This window comes from Balaenoptera ricei, chromosome 15, assembly GCF_028023285.1.
Source record: "Balaenoptera ricei isolate mBalRic1 chromosome 15, mBalRic1.hap2, whole genome shotgun sequence".
NCBI classification, from domain to species: domain Eukaryota; kingdom Metazoa; phylum Chordata; class Mammalia; order Artiodactyla; family Balaenopteridae; genus Balaenoptera; species Balaenoptera ricei.
This window is the reverse complement of record NC_082653.1, coordinates 72,878,651-72,902,684: the sequence shown is the minus strand read 5'-3', so window position 1 is coordinate 72,902,684 and position 24,034 is coordinate 72,878,651. Positions and strand designations below refer to the sequence as shown.

General features: G+C 56.4%; 3 protein-coding genes across 3 annotated transcripts; 1 reads left to right on the top strand and 2 right to left on the bottom strand.

Annotated features, from left to right (window-relative positions):
* Window positions 1-135: 135 nt before the first annotated feature.
* Window positions 136-3,769, bottom strand: DOC2A (double C2 domain alpha). Its single transcript, XM_059897037.1, has 10 exons — window positions 3,505-3,769; window positions 3,066-3,145; window positions 2,773-2,847; window positions 2,533-2,642; window positions 1,166-1,292; window positions 1,025-1,084; window positions 787-950; window positions 602-683; window positions 416-512; window positions 136-327 (listed from the first exon to the last, which is right to left on the bottom strand). Exons 1-10 carry the CDS (start codon window positions 3,767-3,769, stop codon window positions 182-184), a joined length of 1,206 nt encoding a protein of 401 aa, XP_059753020.1. The 3' UTR covers window positions 136-181.
* Window positions 3,770-11,586: 7,817 nt separating this feature from the next.
* C15H16orf92 (chromosome 15 C16orf92 homolog) lies at window positions 11,587-12,469 on the top strand. Its single transcript, XM_059897421.1, has 4 exons — window positions 11,587-11,650; window positions 11,963-12,121; window positions 12,239-12,326; window positions 12,448-12,469. The coding sequence occupies exons 1-4, from the start codon at window positions 11,587-11,589 to the stop codon at window positions 12,467-12,469; spliced, it is 333 nt and encodes a 110-aa protein (XP_059753404.1).
* A 992-nt stretch (window positions 12,470-13,461) lies between these two features.
* TLCD3B (TLC domain containing 3B) lies at window positions 13,462-18,846 on the bottom strand. Its single transcript, XM_059897420.1, has 5 exons — window positions 18,722-18,846; window positions 17,786-17,869; window positions 14,601-14,835; window positions 14,063-14,158; window positions 13,462-13,749 (listed from the first exon to the last, which is right to left on the bottom strand). The coding sequence occupies exons 1-5, from the start codon at window positions 18,844-18,846 to the stop codon at window positions 13,462-13,464; spliced, it is 828 nt and encodes a 275-aa protein (XP_059753403.1).
* Between the last annotated feature and the right edge of the window lie 5,188 nt (window positions 18,847-24,034).

Sequence of the window (24,034 nt, the reverse complement as noted above, 5' to 3'; positions counted from 1 at the left end):
ATATGTGAATATAGATCTCCACAGTGCCTCACAAGAAGACAGACCCACGGAGACTCTCACAAAACAAGACAAGTAGTGCGGGGTGGGGCCTCCACCCCATGTAAACGTGCAACACACTCGTGCGAAGGCTGCCGACTGGGCCCGGCCCTGAGGGCCCTGTGCTGGGTGGCCGCTGTCCTGCTCAGGCTGAGGGCAGGGCTCCAGCTGCCGGGGGCAACTGGCTGGTCAAGGTGTGCCAGCGCTCCAGGGCTGCGTCCGGCTGCTGCAGACAGTCGCTCCAGTGCTTCCGGGCCTCTCTCCGGGCGCCCGGCCCCAGGGCCACGCCACCTGGGAGCAGTAGAGGCAGGTAAGGTCAGGGCCGGGCTCTCTGCCGGGCTGCCCTCCATCAGCACCACCCAGCGGGCTCCTCCCTCACCGATGAAGTCGTTGGATTTGCCAATGTCATAGTCCCAGACTGTGACTTCCAGAGTCTTGCTGGCCAGAGTGGAGAGCTCCATTTCGTAGAAGAACTCCTGGGACAGGGCAAGCCACACCTTCCATGAGGCGCTGCCCCCACTCCCAGCCCCAGCCCCGCTCGATTTCTGGCCTCTGCCCCATTTACCTCATTAAATTCCGGGTTTAGGGTCTTCTTCTTCACACAGGTTTTGTGCTTAGATTTCTTATCCACGTCCGGCCTCAGGTACCTGCCGAGGGGGAGGAGGGACGGGGTGGGGGAGCAGGTCAGTCAGGGACAGGCCAGGCCCAGAAGAGGATGGGGCTGGTGGCAAGTCCCTAGGGAGGGCTCACGTCTTGACGTAGGGGTCGGAGTAGCCGTTGACGTCCATGGCAGCCAGGTGGGCGCAGCGCACGATGCCCACCAGCAGCCCGCAGCGCCGAGAACTATAGCTGAGGCTCAGCAGGATGCGCCCGCGCTCTTCCAGCAGCCCAGGCCCATGCTCCACCTGCTCCAGCTGCCGGCAGACGCGGGCGTCAGCCGCCACCCTCACCACCTCCCGCCCAGATGCGGTCCCTGTGGGTGGCTCACCTCCTTCAGGTAACAGGAGATGCCCCTCAGCGCCACAGACATGGAAGAGGGTGAAGCCAGCTGAGGGGGCAAAGACAAAGTTCTGGAAACCTGATCTCCCCAGGGCCCCCTTCCCGTGGTACCCCGCAGCCCGGCACAGACCGGGACCTGGCGCTCAAGGCAGATGTTAAAATGCTTCTTCTGTGAAGGCTTGAGGCGGCGGAGGGGTACACGGATCTCCCCGATGAACTCGTTGTGGCTCAGCTTGTCTTCGTCACAGACGGAGATCCTGGTGGGGAACTGCAGGGTCAAGGCCCCCTGGGGTCCCTGAGCCCCAGTCCAGTGTGGGAGAAAGGTCCTCCGACTGAACTCTGAATACTCGAGGCTGGTCCCAGCTCTGCCCTAAATACTCTACACCTCACTTGTAAAATGGGCTGTCTCAGGGCTGTGTGGGGAGCACCAGGCCTGGAGCTGGGGGAGGATGCTTTGATTTGCCCTCTTCCTCTGCCCCTCCCTTTCCAGCTGCCCAGGCTGTCCCTGGCCCATCAGGACCTGCTCAGCTCCTTGAGGAAGCCCTCACAAATTTTGGGAACGCTACCACACACACACACACACACACACACACACACACACACACACATACACACACACACACACACACACACACACACACATACTGCCTCCATTCAGGGGGGCCTGGGGACAGGATCCAACTGAACATGCACAGGGTGTGCACTGGTGGATGTGGGTCACGGGTCCAGGACGTAAGAGCTAGAAGGGCCTGAAGGAGCCTTGAGCAGTTGGACCAGGAGCGCATACCTCCCCCTAGAGCCCCTGTCCTTTCCTGTGTGGAGCAGGGAGCCAGTCTGGGAGAGACTCATGAGCCCAGCAATTAAGAGATTATTGCTTTTACTTCCATCCGTCTCGGTCTGCAGCCCCTTTCCCTGCCTTCTGCTGTGACACTCTCGAGCAGCTGTGTCATGTAGAGGTGTTCAATTCCCAGCTCCGCCACCTAGCAACCGCATGACCTTGAGCAAGTCACTTAACCTCCCTAAGCCTCATTCCCATTTCTGTCGTTTGAGACTTCACTCCTTAGAGATGTTAGGGAGACACGGGCAGCAGAATGGGCAGACCTCTGCTGCATAGGTCTGACTTAAGTCAGGGGCTCTGAGAAGGGGTCTCAGTGACCAGGGAAAGATTGCAGGAGGAGGCAGAGCCTCAAATGATGAGTGGGATTTAGGCCGGCAGAGAGAGGAAGCAGGAAGAGACACGACAGGCAAAGGTCAGGAGATAGGAACCCGACCAGTCGCAAGAGGGCGGTCCTCTGTTGGAGGAGCAGTAGGAGCTATTTGGAGGGCAGGAATCCAGGCAGGGGAATCCTGAAGGGGATAGGGAGCCACTGATGGTTCTAGAGCATCTGAGGGCTTAATGGGAGGTGGGTCGACCAACCAAAGAAGGTTCCAATGACAGCTGTCCCCAAGGAGGTGCTGAGCTGGACTCGTTGGTAACCGGGAGGACGGACCCCTCACCTGAGCACCTTGTGGGTGATGTCAGCATCTGTGATTCCGCTGTACGTCAGGTCCTCATTCCACACGGGATTCAGCGTGTTCCTCTGAGTCTTAGTTTTTAGCTTATTGGCCTTAGGTGTGGGGACGAAGTGTTCACAGTACATGTCCCCCAGACCCACAGAGGCTGGAGGCAGACGAAGGTTGGGGGCAGACCCACAAGCTGGGTCAGGCTGGGGGGCAAGGGGAGGGGGAGGCCGTTACCTTGCAGGCTCCAGGCAGCAGGTGCAGCTTGACGTAGGGGTCGGCCAGGCCATTGAAATCCATGGGCTTGAGGCCCTGGGGAGGAGGGGAGGGAAGAGGGCTGTGAGCTCCCAGCCGGCCCACCCTCCCTCCCTCTCTCTGCAGTGTGGACCCTTGGGGGCTGGAGAGCCAAGATGGGTGCTGGGAGAGGAGCAGGAGTCAGGCCTGGGGAAGGGGAGGGAGGATGGAAGCGCACCCATCTCAGGGTAGGAGACAAACAGGGCCAGGGCTCTCAGGAGGCAGGGAGTACCCACCTTGGCCCTGAGGATACTACAGTGCAGAGTGCAGGAAGCCTGGTCGTAGAGAAGGTCAAACTCCAGCGTGCCCAGGGCGGCTGGAGAAGAGGGAAGAGGTAACCTGAGTCCGTGAGTAAAGACAGGTGTGTGTGAGAGACGGGTGGGCAGGCCTGCTACGTGTGCCAGCTGTGAAGGTTTGTACGTGTCTGTGCCTGTCAGCCTGCGAGTGTGTGCACGTCTGGGTCCCTGGCTGAGCTGCAACTGGTGCTCTGTGGGTGGTTGAGTGTCTCAGCAGAAATATTGAATATTGAGCCTAGCTGAAGCTGTAATCTCCACTCTGACTGCAGCTGTGGTGGTGGTGCCCGCCACCTCCCCACCCCCAGCAGGGCCGCATCCCCTTCCCACAAGCCTGGAGGCCCCCATTAGCACCCTGGGCCCTTCAAGCCCGCAGACTCACTGGTATCATCCGAGTCATAGCTGTCCACCTCAGCTCCATCCTCGGGCGTGGTGGCCCCAAGGAGGGCTGCAGGAGGTGCCAGGGCCAGGGGGCCCAGATGAGCAGGGGCCTCTCCGAAGCCCCCGCCACCCCCTTCAGGTCCTGGTCCCCGGCGGGGGAAGTAGTCAGAGATCTGGCGGATGGGCCGGATGGGCCCCGGGCACACGTTGATGGCCATGTGCTCCTGGATGTTGATGGTCATGCGATCGCCCCTCCGGCCCCTCATGCAGCACCCCTGGCTGGGGGAGGGAGGTTCGAGAGAGCTTGAGCCCGGGGCTGACTTCTCAAACCTACCCGTCTGCTGGCTGAGGGCCAGGCGGCACCCGCCGGGGTGTGTGGGCCCTCACTGGCCTCCCTTCCTAGGTGCTGAGGGAGAGGGCAGCCTGTGCCCGCTGACGGGCAGGCAGAAGGCCTGGGCCCTCCAGACCCCAAGCTGTGCTCCACGGGGCTGGGCTGCCAGCCCACTCCCCCCAGATAGGTCCTGGCTCCACCTCAGCCTTGCCCACTTTCCTCTAGATTGTCCCTCTGTCCTCTTCCCAGCTCCAGCCCCTCATTCTGGGCTTCTGTCTGCCCTGGGCCGTGCCTACCCCTGAAGCTTCCCCATAGGCCCCCTCCTCTGTCTCTCTGAGGCTCTGACTATCCTTCTGCACCAGGCGCTTGTCTGGTCTGGGGGTCACCCACCTCTTAGGTTTTCACTTCCCACTGTCCGTTCGTTCAGCCCCAGGATCTGCCCGCCTGCCTGGGCCCCCATCCACTGCCACCCAAGGTGAGGACCCCTGCCTCAGATGCCTCCTCCTGAAATTGGCTCTCCAGAGGAGCCAGAAATTACAGCCTCCGGAGAGCTAAACACCCCCAGGGGCACACACAGGCTAACACACACTCACCCTCACCCTCTCGCCCCCGGTAGCCCAGCCCCCTGCACCTGTCTCTGCGCCTCCAACAGGTGCCCAAGCACTGGGGGGCCAGCGGGTGCGAGCTGGGCGGTGGCAGCCGGCGATTCCCAGGGCGGCCGGCGAGAAGAGCGCTGAGTCCGGCAGTCTGAGCCGAGAGGGAGGGAGAGCAGGAGAAAGTGCGGGGAGGAGGGGGGTGAGCGAGGTGGAGGCGAGGATGCAGCCGGCGCAGGCGGCGCGGGGCGGGGAGGGGCGGACGGAGGCTGGGGAGGGGGCGGGACTCTCCCGCCGGCGCCCGCCCGGGCACACTTAGGAGCGCACACGGGTGCACACACATTCACGGGCAGGCTGGCACACGCATCTTGCAGGGGCACTCCCGCGCACACGCCTGCGCCCACGTGCGCACACCACAGTCATGCACAAACCCAGACACGCGCTGGCACACTCACCCCGGAGAACTTCGCATACACACGCTCGCAAACACACGGGCTCCCTGCGCCGCCAGGAACCCAGTGAGAACTGCCCGGTGTTTCCCCAACTCCTCCCCGGAGACCCGGGCCCCCGCGCCGCCCCCGCGCCGAGCCGGCGGAGCCTCCCTCCGCCCCTCTCTCTTAGCTCCCCTCCCGGGTCTCCAGGGCAGACCACCGGCCTAGTTGCCATGGCGACGCCGGCTCCTCCTCCCCCCCGCCCCCCACCTCACGCGTCCTTATGCCCCTCCCCCGCAGAGAGCGCTTGGAGGAGGAGGGGAGGGTGTCTGGCCCTCCCCTACCAAATTTCCGTAGGGGCGGGGCCTGTGGGGGCGGGGCTTAGAGATCCGCAGTGACCCAGGAACGGGCTGGGGAAGGGGGTCTGATCCGCCTGCGGCCCCTGGTTTGAAATCTCGGGGTCTCGGACCCTGGCTGGGAAAGCTGACAGTCTGAGGTCTGAGGCTGTGGCTTCCCCCCACGCCTCCTTCCTTTAGCTGTTCAGGCTTCTCTCCTGTGACCCAACCCAGCCCCCGAGGGTCCAAGTCCCCCTCTCAGGGATGGCATCTCCTTTGGGAATCCGCCTTCCCTCACCCTCCCATCTCCAGTTGTCCCTCAGGTGGAGTGGAGCGTGGGGTTTCTCTCTGAATGGCTCAGAGCCCTGCAGGCCTTCCTCCCCTCTCTGCTGTCTCTCACCTGAGCCCTGCCACCTGCCTGTCAGTCTAACTCCAGCCTTTGATCTTGGCTCTCCTTTGTCCAAAACTTGCCAGCCCCCAGTGACAAAGTCCTCACAGTGACCTTCAAGGCCCTTCAGCCCAAGACCCTGACTTCTGTAATATCCCCCGTGCTCATCTTGCTGGCTCTCAGGAACATTACTTGCGGTTCCCAGAACACACCTGGATCTCTCAGACCTGTGGACCTTTGCTCATACAAGTTCCTCAGCCTGGAAGATCTTTCCTTTCTTCAGGGGTCATCCTGGACCCCCTCTTCCTAAGAGACTTACTGGAACATCTCCCCACCCCCAGCCCAGCCCCCAGCTTCCAGTTCTGTCTCAGCTCTGGTAGCGCTGGTTTGTCATGTCTGTTTCCATTTCTGTCTCCCCCACTACTGGGGAGCAAAGGCTGCCGCATGCTAGGCCTGGCACTAGTTTGGCATCACTAAATATTGTGATTTTAGGTTGCATAGCAATGTGAATATACTTAACATTGCTGAACTTTGTGACTGAAAACGGCTAAGATATTCATTCATATGTGGATTTTTTACCCCAATTTTTTTAAAGTAAGAGAAATGTAAAACCAAACTATACTGAGATACCACTTGTCACCCATCAAATGGTGAAATTCAAAGCAAATGTTAACACACAGTGTTGGTGAGGCTGTGGGTAAATGAGCACCACCTCTGTAGCTGAAATGGAGCAGGACCCTATGGTCTTTGCCCCTCCGTGTCCTCAGCCTGCCTTTTGTCTGTGGGAAAACTTTAGCCAAACAATAAGTTTAGGGCTTCCCTGGTGGCGCAGTGGTTAAGAATCCGCCTGCCAATGCAGGGGACACGGGTTCGAGCCCCGGTCCGGGAAGATCCCACGTGCCGCGGAGCAACTAAGCCCATGAGCCACAACTACTGAGCCTGCGCTCTAGTGCCCGCGAGCCACAACTAGAGAAAAGCCCGCGGCGCAGCAGCAAAGACCCAACACAGCCAAAAATAAATAAATAAATAAATAAATAAATTTTTAAAAAAGAATGCGTTTAATCAGAGAAGTGAGAAAATGCAGAAACAAAGGAAAACAGTCCAGCAAGACTAAATAATAATAGTTTAGTCATTAAGCATAGTTAAGGACCCTTAGTTCCTTCTCAAGGGCTATAGATAATATTCTGAGCCATCTCCCGTGAGCTGTCTTGTAGATACTGAAACCCGCACCAGGTGGAAGAAGTTAACTACATGATGACCAGACTGTAGCCATGACATAAGCTCCCACAATTCCAAGAACTGGCCTCCAAGAAATGGGAACAAATCAACCCTGGAACTAAAGACTAACTGTACTTAAAACAATCAAGATGACACTGATCAGACCACCGCAGGACCAATTTCAACATGACTGTCAGAGCTGTGCTGTTTCTGCATGTAGCCCCCTCCCTCCATCTATAAAAGCTCTTGGGCTTCCCTGGTGGCGCAGTGGTTGAGAGTCTGCCTGCCAATGCAGGGGACGTGAGTTCGAACCCTGGTCTGGGAGGATCCCACATGCCGCGGAGCAGCTGCGCCCGTGAGCCACAGTTGCTGAGCCTGCGCGTTTGGAGCCTGTGCTCCGCAACAAGAGGGGCCGCGATAGTGAGAGACCCGCGCGCCGCGATGAAGAGTGGCCCCAGCTTGCCGCGACTGGAGAAAGCCCTCGCACAGAAACGAAGACCCAACACAGCCATAAAAATAAATAAATAAATTAAAAAAAAAAAAAAAAGCTCTTGCCCACTGATTGTCAGTGGGGGGGAGTCGCCCTTTGGACAGGAGTCCACCCTCCACACTGGTTGCCAGCATCCAAAATAAAGCAAACTTTCCTTTGCACCAACCTTGCCCCTTTATTGGCTTTTGCGCAGCAAGCAGCCGGACCCCACTTTCAGTTACATAGCCACTGTCAGACTCTTTGATCCAAAAAATCCACTTCTAGGATTTGGCCCATGAGCAAATCAATAGAAGTTCAAGGCTATTAACTGCAGCATGTCTGCAATGGCAAAAGACTGGAAACAACCTAAATGTCCACGACTGGTTCAATCAGTTATGAGAATTTCACACAGTGAAATAACATGCAGCCATGACGAAGAAAGAGGCCCTTTTTGTACTTGTACAGAATCATCTTCACAATCTCATGGTAACTGAAAAAACTAAGGTAAGGAGGAGCATGAATGGAATGCTGCCATTTGAGTAAAAAAAAAAAAAAAAAAAGAGCGCTTATATATGTTTGTTTATTTGTGCATAAATTATTCCTGGAAGGCTGCACAAGAAAGTGGTAACTATGGTGACCTCTGAGGAGGCTGCTGTGAGGCAGGGGAGGGCAGGAAGAGGATTTATTTTGTACCATGTGCATATGTTACCTACTCAAAAGAATACACTAAAATAATATCTTTTTTTAGATAAAGGCAACCATTAGGTTTCCTCTGAGGTTCTCCAGGATAAGAAAGGAGGAGGCAGGACTAAGGGAGACACCGTCCAGGGGCGGGTGGGTTTGGGGAGAGGCAGACCTGGGCCTGCAGTAAAAGGAGGGGCGAGCTGGGCAAGAAGCCCAGCCCTGCTTCCTGCACTGCTTTCTTCTCCTGGGGTTTAGCTCAGGCCCAGCAGCTCACCTCCAGAAAGCCTTGTTGCAGGAAGGCAAGGATGAGGCTGGAGTTGCAGCCAGTCGCAGGGGAAAATACAGACAGTTCTGAGCCCTGGTTTGTCCAGAGGTGGAAAGGCTTTTCATCCATCCATTAAGCCAATAAATATTTATTGAATACTTATTCTATACTGTGGTGCTACAGCTATGACCAAGGTCAATGATCTCTGGCTTCACAGGCTTGTAGGGGAGACAGGCAAATACACAGACAACTCCAGTGCAGTCAGACTGATGCGGTGACAGGGGATGGTCAGAAAACTCAGGTTCACTTCCCAGGGGAAGTGTCGTCTCAGCTGAGACCTGGAAGATGAGGAGGAATTACTGGGTCAAGTTGGGGGCAAGAGTGTCCTAGGCAGAGGTGTGTGCAAAGGCTGGGGTGTGCTGAGGAAGGGAAGCTCGGGAAAACCCGAGGTGGGTAGGTAGACAAGAGTCTCACAGATCAGGGTAAGAAGTTCAAAATAACACAGGAGCCAAGGGAAGCCACTGGAGGGTTTTAAGTAGTGGATCCACGTGTTCTGGTTTGTTCTCTCTGGGGGGAAGAGGGAATAGAGATCAAGCAGTGCATAGGCCGTTGCAATAAGCCAGATGAGACATAGGGTTGGCTTGAATGAGGGGGGGCAAGGCGGCGCTGGAGGGGAAGGGAAGTGGATAGATTTGAGATTTAGGTTGGAGATGAGCCAACAGGTCTTTTTTTTTTGTTTTTTTTGACCGCAGGTGGCATGTGGGATCTTAGTTCCCTGACCAGGGATCGAACCCGCGCCCCCTGCAGTGGAGGCATGGAGTGTTAACCACTGGACCTCCAGGGAAGTCGCAGCCAACAAGTCTTGATTATGGGTTTGTCAGAAGAGAAATAGGGAGGGGTTTGAGACGATTCCTAGGTTTTTGTGTTGTTGAGCTGAGCATCTAGAGGAATAGTGAGCCCATTTGCTGCAATGGAAAGAAGGCGTAGGTTTGAGATAGGAGAATCAAGAGCTCCACTTGGGATCTATTGAGTTTGAGATGTTTTTGGACATACAGAGCCATGAAGCAGGAAGCTGGGTAGGGGAGTCTGGAGGAGAGGAGAGGGCTGGGCTGGAAATATACATTTGTGAGTCACCAGCATATAGATGGTATTTAAAGCCATGAGACTGGATGAGATCACTTAGGGAGAGAGGGTATAGATAGAAAAGAGAAGGTCCAAGCCTGAGCAGCTCAGAGGAGGAGCAGTCGAGAAAACTGGTGAGTGTGGCCCCCATGCCTGGAGGCAGGGATTCTGAGAGACAGAACCAACCATTAGATGACAGAAGTAAAAAGACAGAATAATCGTTAGATGTGGCGAGTTATGGGGTCATTGGCAGACCTGGCCAAAGTGGCTTCAGTGGAGTGGGAGGGACAAAGCCAGGTCTGAAGGGTTTGAAGAATACACTAAAGGTGAGGGAGCGATGACAGCAAGTGTAGACAGCCCCTTAGGGATTGTCTGTCTATACTCTTAACGATGTGCATCCCTGAGTTCTCTCCCCTGTGGTCCCCGCGGGCAGAGACCATGCCCTGGTGATTTCTATCTAAGCCATAAATGGAGCCCAGCACATAACAGGAGCTCAATACATTTATTTAATGGTTGGATGAATAAATGAATGGATAATTCACTGCTTGTGTCCAAAGGGCCTTTTCTGGTAGAGAGGACAGCAGTGTTCTTTTGAGGCAATGGAGGAAACTGCCAAATCCACTCCAAAGGCTAAGGGATCTGGACCCCTTCTCCCAGGACCCCGTCTCCCAGCTAAGCCCCCAAGGGCAGCTGCATGCAGACTTGGGGAGGGAGCCTTGGGCCAGAGCCTGGAGCCAGGTTGAGTCCCTGCCGCCCCTCACATGCCTGTGTCATTGGGTAAATCACTTCCTCTTTCTTAGAAGAGGTAAGAGTAGGGAAAAGACGCCCACAAGAGCCAGTCCTGCAGGAGGCCCCATAGCTGTTAGTCTGTCTCCTCTTTCCCCCCCTTTTTTTTCTCTCTGCGCCTTTTCCTTGTTTAGGAAGTAGAAGCTGACCCTGACAAGTACCTCTCAGCGTTGTTGTTAGGAGAATGGTTGGGTAGTCCCTGAGGATTGGAAAGATGAGGGGTATGAATCCAGTGGAGGAAGGAGCCTCCTTCCATAGGACAGAGGACCTCATACACGCCACAGACACAGGCCTGGCGTGGGGCATATCATGGAACTGGGACTGTCAGAAGCTGCTGAACAGGCAACTGTGTAATAAAACCAAGGAGACCCTGAAGTGTCCTTGGGCTTGGGTGGGGTGGGACACATGTGTGACAGACAGGTCCACCTGCCAATCAGAAGGGAGCTAATTCTTAGCCACTGGTTGTGGGGGGGGGGGCAAGAGGAGTGAAAGTGGCTGTTGGGAAGTGACAAATAAGGGAAAAGCAGAAACTAGAAAGGGGAAATGGGATGGCGCTTGGGGGAGCCCACCCAGAGAGGGGGAGCCTGTGAAGGCTCTGTGCATGACCAAGAGACCTGCCCCGAGATGGGCCAGGGGACTTCCTCTGACAACCCCCATGCCTGCAATACCTTTCCCTGCAGCACCTGATGCAACCTGATGGGATGAGGCGGGAGGGCCTGGAGCCTGGGAGCTGTGCCTTCCTTGGGCAAGAACAGGGAAACAATCAGGCAGGCATGGACACTGCTGCCACCTAGTGGAAATGCCTGTTATTTGTCTAGGTTGCTAACCCTAGGGCTGTCCTCAGCTGAGCACTAAGAGACAGAGTTTGGGCATGGGGGAGACCCCTGTGCCCCTGCATTTGAGGACACGAGGCAGGGGGTAGGCTCAGGGAGGAAAATACATGCCATTGGGAAGTGTGTTGCCCACATCACTTTGCCCATCTATGCCTTGTCTCCCTCTTCTATAAGATAAGGGCAGCAGTACCTACCTCATAGGATTTTATGATGGTTAAATGAGTCAGTCCATTTAAAGTACTTGGCATAGTAGCAAGTGCTCAATAAATGCTATCTGTGGTCAATCCAAGGGGTAAGTGGAGATGTTTAGCCCTGGCCCCCCTCCCCCCGCAAATCCACTATGCCTGCTATACGAATGCAGCTTTCCTTAGTCCCGGCTTTCAGCAAGATTGCCCAACCAAGTCCCCCTATCTGTAAATCCTGGGGCTTCCACTGTTATTGCTCTATCATCAGCATCAATCCAAAGGCTCTGTGGGTCCCAATCCCTTCCCTTTGGATTCGGAGGCTTGGGGGGAAGGATTCCAGATCCTAGCACTTTCTCTCTCCCCTCACCCTAGAGGGTGTGATCAGAATGGCTCTGGGCGGTGACATCACAGAGCTGTCACCCCATCACCGGAGTGGAAGGGCGATGAGGCCGTGGCAGTGGGCGCAGGTGTGGATGTGGCTGGCTGGGCTGGGGACCATAGAATCAGGTGGGAAGCTGTCCTGGGAACAGTGGGAAGGAGGAAGGCTGGGGTGTGGGGTGCCTGCCCCTGAGAGGCTGGGAGGCCAAGCCTGGGCTTTTCTCTTTGCTCTCCATGCTTCTCTCCCATCCTCCCTGCCTGGCGTGGGTTCTCTCATGGAGAGCTCAGCTGACCCTCAAGAAGTTCCTGGAACAAAATCAAGGCCCTCCACAGCTGTACTAGGGCTCTGTGGCCTGGCCAGGCCCTGGGTCTGCCTCAGCCTCTTGGGTGGGGGGCACGGGTCTGTTTGGCTCTTTCACAGACTTTGCTCTGGGTCCCCAGCTCCCAGCCTGGAGAGTGCCAAGGCCTTGACCCGGGGAGCAGAGTCTCCACTCTTCCTAGACAGACCTGACTTCTTTGATTACCCAGACTCGGACCAAGCCAGGCTCCAGGCCCTGGCCCAGTTCATTGGAGAGAGACCTGTCATCTTTGTTAACTCAGGTATGACCCAGCTTGAGAAGGGGCTGCTCTCCTTGCCGGGGCCTGGAGGACAGCTGCCCTTGGCCCTTCGGTTGGAGGTGAGTCCAGGGCCCCTGTCTCAACCTCACTGTCTAGCAGGTTCCGACTCCAGGCTCTTCCATCACATCCTGGTGGGCGCTCTGGTGGTGGCCTTCTTCTTCCTGCTTTTCCAGTTCTGCACACACATGTAAGGCCTGTCCCCCTCCCCAAGCCCCGCCCACCTCAACCTTCCTTGGGAGAGGCTGAAGGACCCAAAGTCCAGGGAGGCGGCGGCGTGACCTCCCACCTCTGATCTCCACACCCCATAGGAGCTGTGAGAAAGGGGCCTAAAAAGCCGGACGAGTGCCCTGGACTCTGCCCTGAGTGCCCATACCCGCCCTCCTCTCCTGCTGATGAATAAAAGTCCTCGCTTCTTTCTCCCTGACTGCTCAGCGACCAGCCCGGGGGTCCTGCCCTGTCCTGCGGTCAACCAGTCATCGTGCTTTCTCTCCCCAGGCGCCTGCTCCCTTCCCAGCCCCAAAGAACTGGGTGACGAGGGCCTTGGTGGCGTTCACGCAGATCGTCTTTATTAGCGGTCTGTAAAGCACCTCCCAGGGTCCCCCGACCCCAGACTGGAGGAAGCCTTGAGAGGTCTGTAGCACCAGGGACATGCCAGGGCCCGAGGGCAAGAAGTGCAGCCTAAGGGGGAAGGGACCGGGGGCCCCCCACCTGCCCCGGGGTCGCTCAGCACTGGGAAGGCTGGGGGGCAGCCACCGCCTCCCTCCCCCAACACCCACAAACGAGTTTGCATTCGGACGAATTAATAAAATAAATAAGATTCCTCAGGCCTGCCTCCCCTGGAGAGGAGCAGTGGGGACGGCCAGCCCTGAGTGAGCCCACGGGCGTTAGATAGGGTGTCCCCTCCCTCCCAGGTGACAGGGAGCTGAGAGGAGTTTGCAGCAGGGGGGCTGGCATGGCCTTGGCAGCAGGGCCTCCCCGACAATTCTGTGAGTCCTGGTCCCCTCAGGCTCCCCACAGCCTCGAGCCCTAGCGGTTGGGAAGGGGTGGGCCTTCTTCCTCTTCCTTCGCTTCTCCAGGGCCCAGGCGAGGTGATGGAGACAGGGGCTAGGAAGGAGGGAGAGGTCCCCTCTCCCTGCCTTCCAACTCACCTGGTCCCAGCCCTCAGCCCCTGAGGGGATGTGTCCCCACCCCTTCGGAGTCCATCTGTCAGTTCCCGGGGGCTGTCAGGGCAAGAGGCCCCTGGCTCCGCCCCCCACCCAGCAGCCCCAGAGCCCTGTCCCCACGGCGCAGGGGCGGGGTGGGGAGGGCCCCCGGTCCCACCCTCAGTCCTGGGTCTGACAGGGGGAGGGCGGCCGGGAGCCCCGGGGCCGGAAGAGGCGGCAGGCCCCGCGGCAGATGAGGAAGAACCAGTAGAGCTGCGGGGCTAGGAGCAGCGCGGCGCCCAGGTTGACGTGGGCCGGGATGGCGAGCGGCACGGCGAGCAGGGGCAGGCCCGCGTGCCGCCCGTAGGCCCAGTACAGGTAGGGGAAGAGCAGCACCCGGCAGCAGAGGAAGCTGAGCAGCATCAGGGCCCCGTTCACCTTGTGCAGCAGCGTGTGCTGCCGCTTGTACTGCGGGCGGGGCGGGCAGACAGGGGCGGGGTGAGGGGCGGGGCGCCTCCGGCCACGCCCCCGGCTCAGCCCCCGGGCCACCTCCCCCTCGGCCCACCTCCCTGCCTTGCCTCCCTCGGACAGGGGCCAGGTTAGGGGGCCCCAGGCCCCGCTCCCCTCCACCCGCCCCCCTCCGCCCTGACGCCTCCCCTATACCCCACCTTATAGCCCCGACTCTTCACCTGTCCTTTAAAGCATCTCCAATCGGTCCCTAAAAGTGCCCGCCCTTCCCCGGTCCTCCTGTCACGCTCAAAACCCTCATTGCCCCTCTCACCTGGATGAGGATCTTGCCAAGGCAGACGAAGGGGGTGCTGACCTCTGCCATCAGCAAGCAGCCTAGAAAGAAATCTCCCTTGCCTTGACGCCACACCTGAGAGGAAGGAAACAGCCTGGCCTGAGCCTGGATTCCTGGGCAGCACCTGCCCCGCCCCCCCACCCCCACCCCCACCCCCGTCACTTTTGGGGATGCTTCACTCTGAAAGTCTGAGCACAGGTGAACAGTAGCTAAGCTGGGAGCAGTAACTCACCGTAACCCTCCAACCATCCTGCAGGTGAGATGGTATCCCTGATACTACAGATGAGGAAACTGAGTCTCAGAGGCAGTGGCGTGTAACTGCAGCTCCAAAGCACCACAGCTGAGTGCGATCCACCCTCTTGCTGTTTGGGGCTGGGCTGGAGCTCATTAAACCCTCCATGGGGCCCTCCATCCTGGGCCTGCCCTGCTGCTGGGACCTGGACCCAGGGCTTCCTAGGCTCCTGCAGTGCTGGCATGAACAGGACACGGGGCCCTGGCTCTCAGCAGCCCCACTCACCACCGACAGTGGGAAGCACACGAGCACCATGACGGCATGGTGGAGCACCATGAGGAACTCCTTGTGCAGGTAGCCGCGTGCCACGGCCCAGGTGCTGCCCGGGGCTCTGGTCCCCCCTTCGTCCCCTCCGTGCCCCTTGACCTGGTGCTTGTGCCAGTGACAGAGGAACATGGCGTAGATGTCATAGATGAAGTAGGGCACTGCAAATTGCGTGTAGGCAGAGGAAAGCCAGTGTCTGTCGGACAGAGAGAAAGGTGGGTCAAGGAGGAAAGGGGATGGACAGGGCAGCTGCCAGGTGCCGGGGTCCATGCTGGATGCAGCACGGGAGTCAGATCTCAAGTGATATTCGTAACAACCCTGAGACAGAAGTGGACTCTCAAGTTACAAGGGTAGAGAGTGAAAAACTTGCCCAAGGTCACACTATCACACAGCTGGTAAGTAGTAGGGCTGGGATTCAAACACCGACTGACCTCAGGACCCACCCATTCTTCATATTCATTCACTCATATTCTCCCTCTCTCTCTCTCTCTCTCTCTGCAATATGGTGGGAGAAAAAGGAAGAGAGACCAGAAGACAGCCACAGACCTGAGGGCCGAGATAGAGTGAGAAAACAAGTCAGACCAGATCTGAGAAACAGCTGAGATCAGGACGAATTACAGCAGAATAGTAATTCTGGGAGTGGTGGGGAGAGAGCATATTGGCTGATATTAATTGACTGCTTATTACATGCGGGCACTATTCTAATATTCTAAATCTTTTACACGCACAAACTTATTTACTCCCCACAGAAAGCCTATAAGGGCTTCCCTGGTAGCGCAGTAGTTGAGAATCTCCCTGCTAATGCAGGGGACACGGGTTCGAGCCCTGGTCTGGGAAGATCCCACATGCCGCGGAGCAACTGGGCCCGTGAGCCACAACTACTGAGCCTGCGCGTCTGGAGCCTGTGCTCCGCAACAAGAGAGGCCGCGATAGTGAGAGGCCCGTGCACCGTGATGAAGAGTGGCCCCCGCTCGCCGCAACTAGAGAAAGCCCTCGCACAGAAACGAAGACCCAACACAGCCAAAAATAAATAAATAAATAAATAAAAATTAAAAAAAAAAAAAAAAGAAAGCCTATAAAAAGTAGGTATGGTTGTCACCCCATTTTACAGGTGAGAGAGGCTAGGTAACCTGACCAAGGAATAAACATGAGACGTCTGGCTCCATAGCCCTCCCTCTCAGCCCTGCTGTCCCCTAGAAGATTCGAGACAGGGGTCACAGACAGGCCCCACTGGGGAGTTGGTGGTGCTGTCAGCGGTGCTTGCTCTGCTTGAATGTGGCCCCATCTCTTGTTTTTTCAGGTACAGCCAAGCATTAAGGAGAAAACGCTGAGCAAAAGGAGTCAAGAGCAGAGAAAGTTCCATGCACTTAGAGAGTAAACAAAAATGAAAAGTGCATGAATATGCAACATTGCATTTTTCTTCTCGAGTCAGCACATGAAGCACCTTCTCTTAAATCTGTAGTCCTGTGACAGGTCCGAGGTGGGGTGGGAGGTCGAAGAGGCAGGCCCAGGGGAACTCGCCCAGCTCGGTGGAGGGATGAAAGCAAAGTCAGCCAGAAGGGACGCAAATATGAGGACAAAATAAGAGCAGCTGCTGAAGGGAGAAGTGGAGTGAGACCTGAGGGCAGGCCAGCTGAGGACCAGGGGTGAGATGGAAACAGAAGGTGAACCCTGGGGAAGGCTGGCCTGGAAGGGGACAGGCAGCCCACTCTAGCAGGGATGATTTCAGGAAAAGAGAAGCAGAGACCCATGCTGGAGTGTGTGACCAGGAGGGAGAGAGAGAGGAGAGGAAGCAGTGGCCCAGGTTAGAGATGAAGGGCAGGAAGGCGGAAAGGGGTCCAACTGGCCCAAGAGAAGTTAGAGCAGAGAGTGGCCTGGAGAGTCAGCCACAGCAGACACGGTGACACCACTAGCTCATGGGGCTCCAGGACCTCCAGGCCCTGGGCTTCAGTGTGCAGGGTTAAACCCATTCCCACCCTCTTCAGCAATTAGGTGCTCAGAGGTAGGAACAGCTGTCGCCCCTGGATTAACCCTGATCCTTCCCACCCAGCTGAGGATTAAGCGGGGAGGGACAAGAACAGACTGGGTGGGGTGGGGGAGAAAATGTAAGAACTGAAAAGTGACCTCTGTAAGAAGGCGAGAGAAGGGAATGTGTGGGGATCCAGGCTCATCTTGGACCCAGGGGTGGGAATGGGGGGAGAGGACAAGAGGAAGCCAAGTCCCCGGGGTGGGGGTCTGAAGAAAGAGTTTAGCATCCACTCTGTGTGGCCAGAACTGCTCTAGGCATTAGACACACACAAGTCAATTCCTCCTTGCAGCAGCCCTTCCAGGTAGGGATGGACCTCACTCCACAGATGAAGGAACTCGAGGGAAAGAGGGAATGTCTCTGGGTTGGGGCATCCAGACAATGTCCCTGGGGCTCAGCAGCCACCAGAGGAGGGGAACAGGACCAGGAGTTAAGCGTGGGGTGTCATCAGCACCCTCACCGGCAACTCTGCAGTGGCGGCCCGTGGGTCAACCTAGAGCTGGCCCGTCAGCACCACGGACAGGGCCCCTCTCCTCCCTCCTCCTGCTCCACCTCTCAGGCCTGGGGTGTTTTTGGCAAGCACCAGGCACTGCAGCAGCTCCCAGTGCCAAATTTTTGGCCTCTTCACCCTCCACTCTCCACCCCACCGCCTAACCATTGGTGGCCTTGTTTGTGTCATCTGTCCCTCTCATGCATAGAGCTGGGGCTGGACACCTGGATTCTGGGAGGAGGAGAGGGGTGAGCCTGGCATGAGTAGAGAAGCACCCCAGTTGGGTGCTGGTTGGAAATGGGGTCCGAGGGGTGAAAGGGTGGGAGGGGGTACAGGAGGAAACAACATTCAGAACCTACTATGATCCTAGAGGCCGGGAAACCTAGGACCTGCTTTGAGAATCCTTTTTGCTCCCCGCTCCTTCTCCTCCTGGTTCTGACCTTTAAGGACAGGATGTGGATAAATTTATCCCTGGGTGTTGAGTTGCAGCTACTGCAGTTGACTTGCTCAGGCTCAAGTTAAGGGCTTGGGGACCACTGAAGGAGTCCCCTAGATGATCTGGGATGCTCAGGGGTCACACATACACACAGGCTGCTGGAATGGGGGCTAAGGTGGTCTCATGGCACTTACTGGTCATCTATGATGTGCTTGCAGGAGGTGGAGACGATGTAGCCAGCTGTGGAGGCCATGACGGCTTGGACAGAGGACACTAGCCTAGGGAGGAAGAGGGAGAAGCTGTAGAGGGAGGAGACGCGCCCCTTGGTTTCTCCTTACCGACCAGTTTCTGCACTTCTTGGGTGCTCCCTGCCCATCTTTCCCCAAGGCTGCCTTGCCCGGGACTCAGCCACACCACCTCAGGCTCCTGGACTGGCCCGGCTGCTACTACTCGGTTCACCCGTTCCTCACTGGACACTGAGTCGCCTTCCTCTCAGGAGGACACCAGGGAGGTCATCGTGAGGTGAGACGCTGCTGAGCACGAGTGGCTGATGACAAGGTGTCCCTTCCAGGGAAGGGGGGGTGCACAGCACAGGATGGCAGGGGGAAGCCCCCGGGCCTGTTCTGGCACCACTTAGCTGCCCAGTCATCGTGCCGGTTATCCCACGGCCCCTCGGTTGCCCCTGATTCCCCCTGGTCACTTTCCCGCTCTCTCCTTGCCTGCCACCACGCTCCCCTCCCCAACTCTGGCCCGGATTCCAGGGTCATGCAGAGTTCCACTGTTCACTCCTCTGTCCCTCATTCCCCCAAACACATGCCCCGAATAATACACAGCTCTGTGCCCCTTGCCTTGCTCTCTAATATCCTATAGGGATGTTTTAGTCACAGGCCGGACCTGTTTTGGAGGGTGGGAGGGTGAATGGGAAAGGGAGGAAGAGCAGTCTGAATACTAGTAGACCAGATGGCTGGGTTTGGATGAGGTCTCCTGGGACAGCGAGTAAGGCAGCGAGGAGAGAGGGAAGCTTGGAGGTAGAGCCCACCGACCACTTCAGGAGCCCCCGGTCCCCACCGGGCCAAGGGTCCCTTCCATCCCCATAGAGCCTGGGGCAGCGGGGAAGGGATGCAGTTTACCTGGCTGAGACAATGACCGCGTCGGCCTCCCCCCAGCGCAGCTGGGGCAGCCGCTGGAGCGTGTTCTTGGAGAGCAGGAAGAGTCCGGGGAACACCACCCCTCCGGCCACCATTGGGGTCAGCATGGTGCTCAGGCCTCGGGCAGGGAGCCGAGCGAGCGGCCGGGAAGGGACAGGGAGGCCGAGCTGAAGGGAGTTAGAGGTGGAGAAGGGACGCCAAGCCGGGGAAGGAGAGAGAGAAAGAGAAAGGGGCACAAAGGGGACAGGGCAGGGACGGGATGGGGCTGGGGAGTCAGACCAGAGGACCCGAGAAAGGGAGTTAGATGAGACTGGAGAAATGGGGAGAGACGGGGACAGGGAGGATCCGAGAAAGGGAGCAGGAGAAAGCCAGCCAGAGGGCTGGGAGAGAGCCGGGGAGGGGAGGACCGGGTGAGAGGACAGAGGGAGGGGGTACAGGACGAGGAGGATGCGGATGGGGGAGGGGAGGGACAGAGGCAGGTGGGGGGGGGGCTTACGTGGAGAGGCTGGGAGGGCCCGAGGAGGCGGGGTGGGAGGTGGGGGGTGGGCCTGTGGTGCCAGCTCTGAAAGGGAGGGAGGGGAGACAGAGGAGCAGCTGGGCAAGTGGTCAGCGGTCAGCACGGCTCTCCCGCCTCTCGCTGCCGCCACAGTCCCCGAGGCCCGGCCCGGAGGCTGTACGGGGCATTATGGAGAGTTCATGCCCAGCCCCCTGCCCCCTCGGTGGGGAGGGGGAGGGGGACGGGAAGTCACCAGCTTGGGGCGGGCGGGGGAGGGGGAGGGAAATGATGGCACCGACCAGACACCAAGAAACCGGACCTGCAGCAGCATCTCCCCATGCAGCTCTGAACCACAGCAGCGGCTGCGACAGAGGTGGGGGGGAGCAGAGAAAGAGGGAGGGGGAGGCCCTTAAAGAGACAGCCGCTGCGGCAGGCACAGGGGACTGCCTGGGAGGGTCGGCCTGGGAGGGCCAGGGGAGGGTCGGCTCTCCTCTTGGGGAGGGAGGTGGCCTGGGGCTCCTTGGCCAGCTGGGAGGAGGCCCTGGGCCTCCAGATGGGCCTGACCCCATTTCCCACCAGTACTTTGCAAATGCCTGCCATTTCCTCCTCTGCCAAGGCCTCTCAACACGTGTCCCTCAGCGGCCTTGGGGTCCCAGCTTAGGGGCACCCACTCCGGCAGAGAGAAAGAGGATTCCCTGGAGGGGGGAGCGGGAGAAGTTGGCGCATCTTGCTGTCTCTGAAGGATGAGTTTAAGGAACAGATGGGAATAAAAACACCTCAACACAGTATCCTTTGGGCTCAGAGACCCCCACGTCCTTCACCCTAATGGGAGGGAGGGAAACTCTGAGGTATATATGCATGAGGTGCCTCTGGTCCCAACTCCGCTGCAAGACTGTCCTATGATCTCCTCTAACTATTGTAACAGCACTGAGGTAACGACATGTGTCCCCTTTTTACAGGTCAAGAAATGGTCCTGAGGCCTTCAGTGACCCTCCCCAAGGTCACATAATTCAGAAAACGCAAGAGACCACTCATACTAGGCGCCAGGGTTTGAAGAGGGTGGGGAAGTGCTGCCTCTCTGAAAACCCACTTCAAGCCCGATGATGCCGCTGCCCGTGTCCTCCAGGCTGCCCGGCCTCCCCTGAGCCCTGGTCACTCTCTTTTTCTTCAGGTTTATTATGCTCCTGGCTCCCCTTCCTCCGCAACTTCACAGCCCAGTTTCCATGTGGGAAAGGACCCTGGGGATTGGCTGATTCAAGCCCTTCATTCCACTGCAAGGAAACCAAGGCCCAGTGACTTGACCAGAGTCCCGCTGCAGGTCAGAGGCCCCGCCAGAACCACGCTGGCCTCTGAGCTGCTTCTCACCCTTTCATGCTGCCTCCCTGGAATTTGGCCTTCTCGTCCTGAAACCAACTGCCCTGTAGACTTCTGCATGACGTGGGGCCCTGCTACCCAAACCATACTTTGGTTTCCAAGCCTGTCCTAAGATACGCCTCAATAGTAACCCTACGATTTGCCTTTGCCTGTCCAAAGCCCATGCCATCACCTCCCCAAAGGACTGGGATTTGCAGTTTTGTGCTGCCCTCTAGTGGCATACTGCAGGAACAGACCCTGAGAGGTCTCTGGCTTTAGGCAGCAGGAGTGGGGCACAATTTTAGAGACAATAGTGGACCTAGCTTCCTGACCTCAGCGCTTCACTTAAGCGGAAAAGGGACCCAACTTCCTGAGTGTTTACTATGTGCTGGGGACGGGGTGAGGTGGTTTATTTCATTCTTATTTAATCTTCCCAGATGGTAGTATCTTTGTTTTATAGACAGGAACCTGAGGCTTAGAGATTAAAAAAAAAAAAAAAGACAAAAAACTTGCCCAGGATAACCTAGCTATGAGAATTGGCAAAGCTGGCTTTCAAAACCATGTTTGCATAGCTCCAGAGCCAAAGATGAGCAAGGCCGCAGGGTGGTGCTGAGTTGTGGGGAGGGCCACAGACCTGGTGAAGGAGCTGTGGCTTCATTTTGGATAGTGGGCATTAAAGCAGATAGAGATGGGTTTTTTGTCTTCCAGACACCCAAGTAAGTTCTGCCTTCTGCCGGCTCCCTCTCCTCCCTAAGGTTTGGTGATAACTCACAGGTATTTTACTAATGTTGTCAAACAGGCCATAGATTTGCAGCACAAGGGCCCAGGCCAGCCCATAAACATGTTTCGTTTGGCCAGTATGGTGTTGCCAGTATAGTATTTTCTTAAATTCTAAGTTATTTGTCAGTGTTTAAAAATTAGATTTCACATAAAAGTTCAACTTCTTTTAAGAAAAAAATCAGAAGGTCAGACAACATTGGGCCCACACTCTTAACTCCATGATGTCTGGCTGGAGCCGAGCAGCTGCTGCCCCCACTGGATGGGATGAAAGTAGTCTTCCAGCTCACACAGTCCCCACAGAGCTTACATCTCTCGTGTCACTTGCGGGAGTTTGCAACCCCTATTTTATTTTGGCCACACGGCTTGTGGGATCTTAGTTCTCCGACCAGGGATTGAACCCGGGCCCCTGGCAGTGAGAGCACTGAGCCCTAACCACTGGACTGCCAGGGAATTCCCTACCCCTATTCTACAGACGTGAATTCACCTGACCCTCACACAACATCTCCACGAAGAATGGAAGGTGAGTATTCTTATTAAACAAATGGGGGCTCTGAAGTTCAGAGAGGTTAAATGACTTGCAAGAGATCTCATAGACAGTGTCTTTTGATTCTATATTTCCAACCCACCCACCCACGCTCACATACACACATAGTTTGCTTCTGCTCTTATCACTAACTCTTCCTGAAAGTAGGAGATCAGCTCCACCAGCCCTGGCCCCAGGAAGGATGCCCTCACCCTGTCCTCTTACTTGGATGCCACCAGAACGGCCTCTGGTCTCTCCATCTGCAGGTTGGAGTGGTTCTGCAGACCCCAGCAGAGGAGAGCAAAGCTCAGCGGGAAGAAGATGCAGCCCAGTACAAAGAGCAGGGTCATGCCTGTTTGGGGTAGAGAAGGTGAGAAAAGATGACTGTGAGAACACCTCAACACAGTGTCCCTCAGACCCTCCCTTCACCCCAAAAACTCAAGGCCTATGGGATCCATCTTTCATAACCATCAAAAGCCATCAGGCGTAGCTCTTCCCCAATCTCTTCGAGATCCTTAATGCACTTTAAATATGCCTCATCCAGAGCAACTGGACATCCTAATTTTTGGTTATCAATCCATTTCCTACACTTTTATTCATTTTCCCTGTAATTCCTGAAGCTGGTCTACACCTCCCAGTCCATCTCACACCTTAAAATTCCTTCTTTCTCTTTCAACTCTTAAGTATGTGCCTGCTCTTTCTTAACTCACCCCATCCCATCCTCTGTCCCCCCACCCCAAGCTCTTTGTGTCACCTCTCGCCTCTCCTAGGTCCTCACCTCGGAGGGGCAAGGTGGAGGCTAGAGACGGAGGCTGATGGCTCTCATCAGCGCCCAGAACTCAGAAAAAAAGGAAGGAGGGGTGTTCAAATTGTAAAGATAACTGAAATTTTTAAAATAATATTTCTTTAAAAAGAAAAAGAAAACTCAAAGCATTATCCCATTAAAGAAACAAACAAAACATGGGAAAACCTCTGAAAACATATATATTTACATATATGTTATTTTTGTCTGGAAAAGCCTCCCCTCCCATCCACTCCAGGGAGGGGAGGTGTGGAGAAGGCCCAGGAGAGATGTAGGGAGTCAGGGCCTGCCATCCTGCACCCCTTAAGCAGCTTTGAGGGGACCTTCTCAGGATACAAGGAAGGCGTCAAACTGCAAGGGCACGAGGCGGAGGCAGCTCTACAGAGGCAGTTGGAGGGGGCGGGAACATCACCTTCCTATTGGTGGAATGGTGGACGGTTTGGAATATGCCATCTTCCCATTGGCCCACTTCTTGACAACATGTGCCCTATCATATGCTTCCTGGCAGAGGGGCCTGCTGGGGCGGGGGGGAGGGGTACCTTCTAACACAGAACTGACTAATTAGCGTTCATTGATGGCTTGAAGCACAGCTAGGATTCAGGGGTGGAGCTGAAAGGGGACCGGATGAGGAGGTGGGGAAAATGAGAGCAGCCTAAGCAGTCATTGCTTTAAAAGGCAGTACAGTATAATAGTTAAGATGGCAGTTCCTAGGGTGGGACCATCTGGACTTCAAACTCCACGGATAATAAAAGAAACATACTGTATGGCTCCATTTGGACGACGTTCAAAACAGGCAAAATATCTTCTGTGAAAAATCAGAACAGCATTTAACTTGGAGGAGGTGTTGACGGAGAGGAGACCCCAGGGAGCCTTCTGAGGGGTTGGGAATGCCCTTATATGGATCATGGGCATTTACACAGGTACGCGTCCTCCAGGCATACTCTTCTAATGTGTGGAAGTGCGGCGTCTTAACCACTGGACCGCTAGGGGATGCCCTGGAATTTTTTTTTTTAATTAATTAATTAATTTATTTTTGGCTGTGTTGGGTCTTCGTTTCTGTGCGAGGGCTTTCTCTAGTTGTGGCAAGAGGGGGGGCCACTCTTCATCGCGGTGCGCGGGCCTCTCACTGTGGCGGCCTCTCTTGTTGCGGAGCACAGGCTCCAGACGCGCAGGCTCAGTAATTGTGGCTCACGGGCCTAGTTGCTCCGCGGCATGTGGGATCTTCCCAGACCAGGGCTCGAACCCATGTTCCCTGCATTAGCAGGCAGATTCTCAACCACTGAGCCACCAGGGAAGCCCCTGCCCTGGAATTTTTTAAATGCTAAACCATCTTAGGCTCTT

Bases quoted from the DNA above. Each gene is read 5' to 3' on its own strand.
- DOC2A (XM_059897037.1), bottom strand. From the start codon at position 3,769: ATGAGGGGCCGGAGGGGCGATCGCATGACCATCAACATCCAGGAGCAC. The intron at 1,085-1,165 runs GTCTGTGCCGGG...TTGCCCCCTCAG, and splicing joins GCCTTGAGCGCCAGGTCCCG to CTGGCTTCACCCTCTTCCAT. The intron at 951-1,024 runs GTGAGCCACCCA...GTCTGCCGGCAG, and splicing joins TCTCCTGTTACCTGAAGGAG to CTGGAGCAGGTGGAGCATGG.
- C15H16orf92 (XM_059897421.1), top strand. From the start codon at position 11,587: ATGAGGCCGTGGCAGTGGGCGCAGGTGTGGATGTGGCTGGCTGGGCTG. The intron at 11,651-11,962 runs GTGGGAAGCTGT...CTGGGTCCCCAG, and splicing joins GCTGGGGACCATAGAATCAG to CTCCCAGCCTGGAGAGTGCC. The intron at 12,122-12,238 runs GTATGACCCAGC...ACTGTCTAGCAG, and splicing joins TGTCATCTTTGTTAACTCAG to GTTCCGACTCCAGGCTCTTC.
- TLCD3B (XM_059897420.1), bottom strand. From the start codon at position 18,846: ATGCTGACCCCAATGGTGGCCGGAGGGGTGGTGTTCCCCGGACTCTTC. The intron at 14,836-17,785 runs GTAAGTGCCATG...TCTGTCCGACAG, and splicing joins AAGCACATCATAGATGACCA to ACACTGGCTTTCCTCTGCCT. The intron at 14,159-14,600 runs GTGAGTGGGGCT...CCTTCCTCTCAG, and splicing joins TGTGCTTCCCACTGTCGGTG to GTGTGGCGTCAAGGCAAGGG.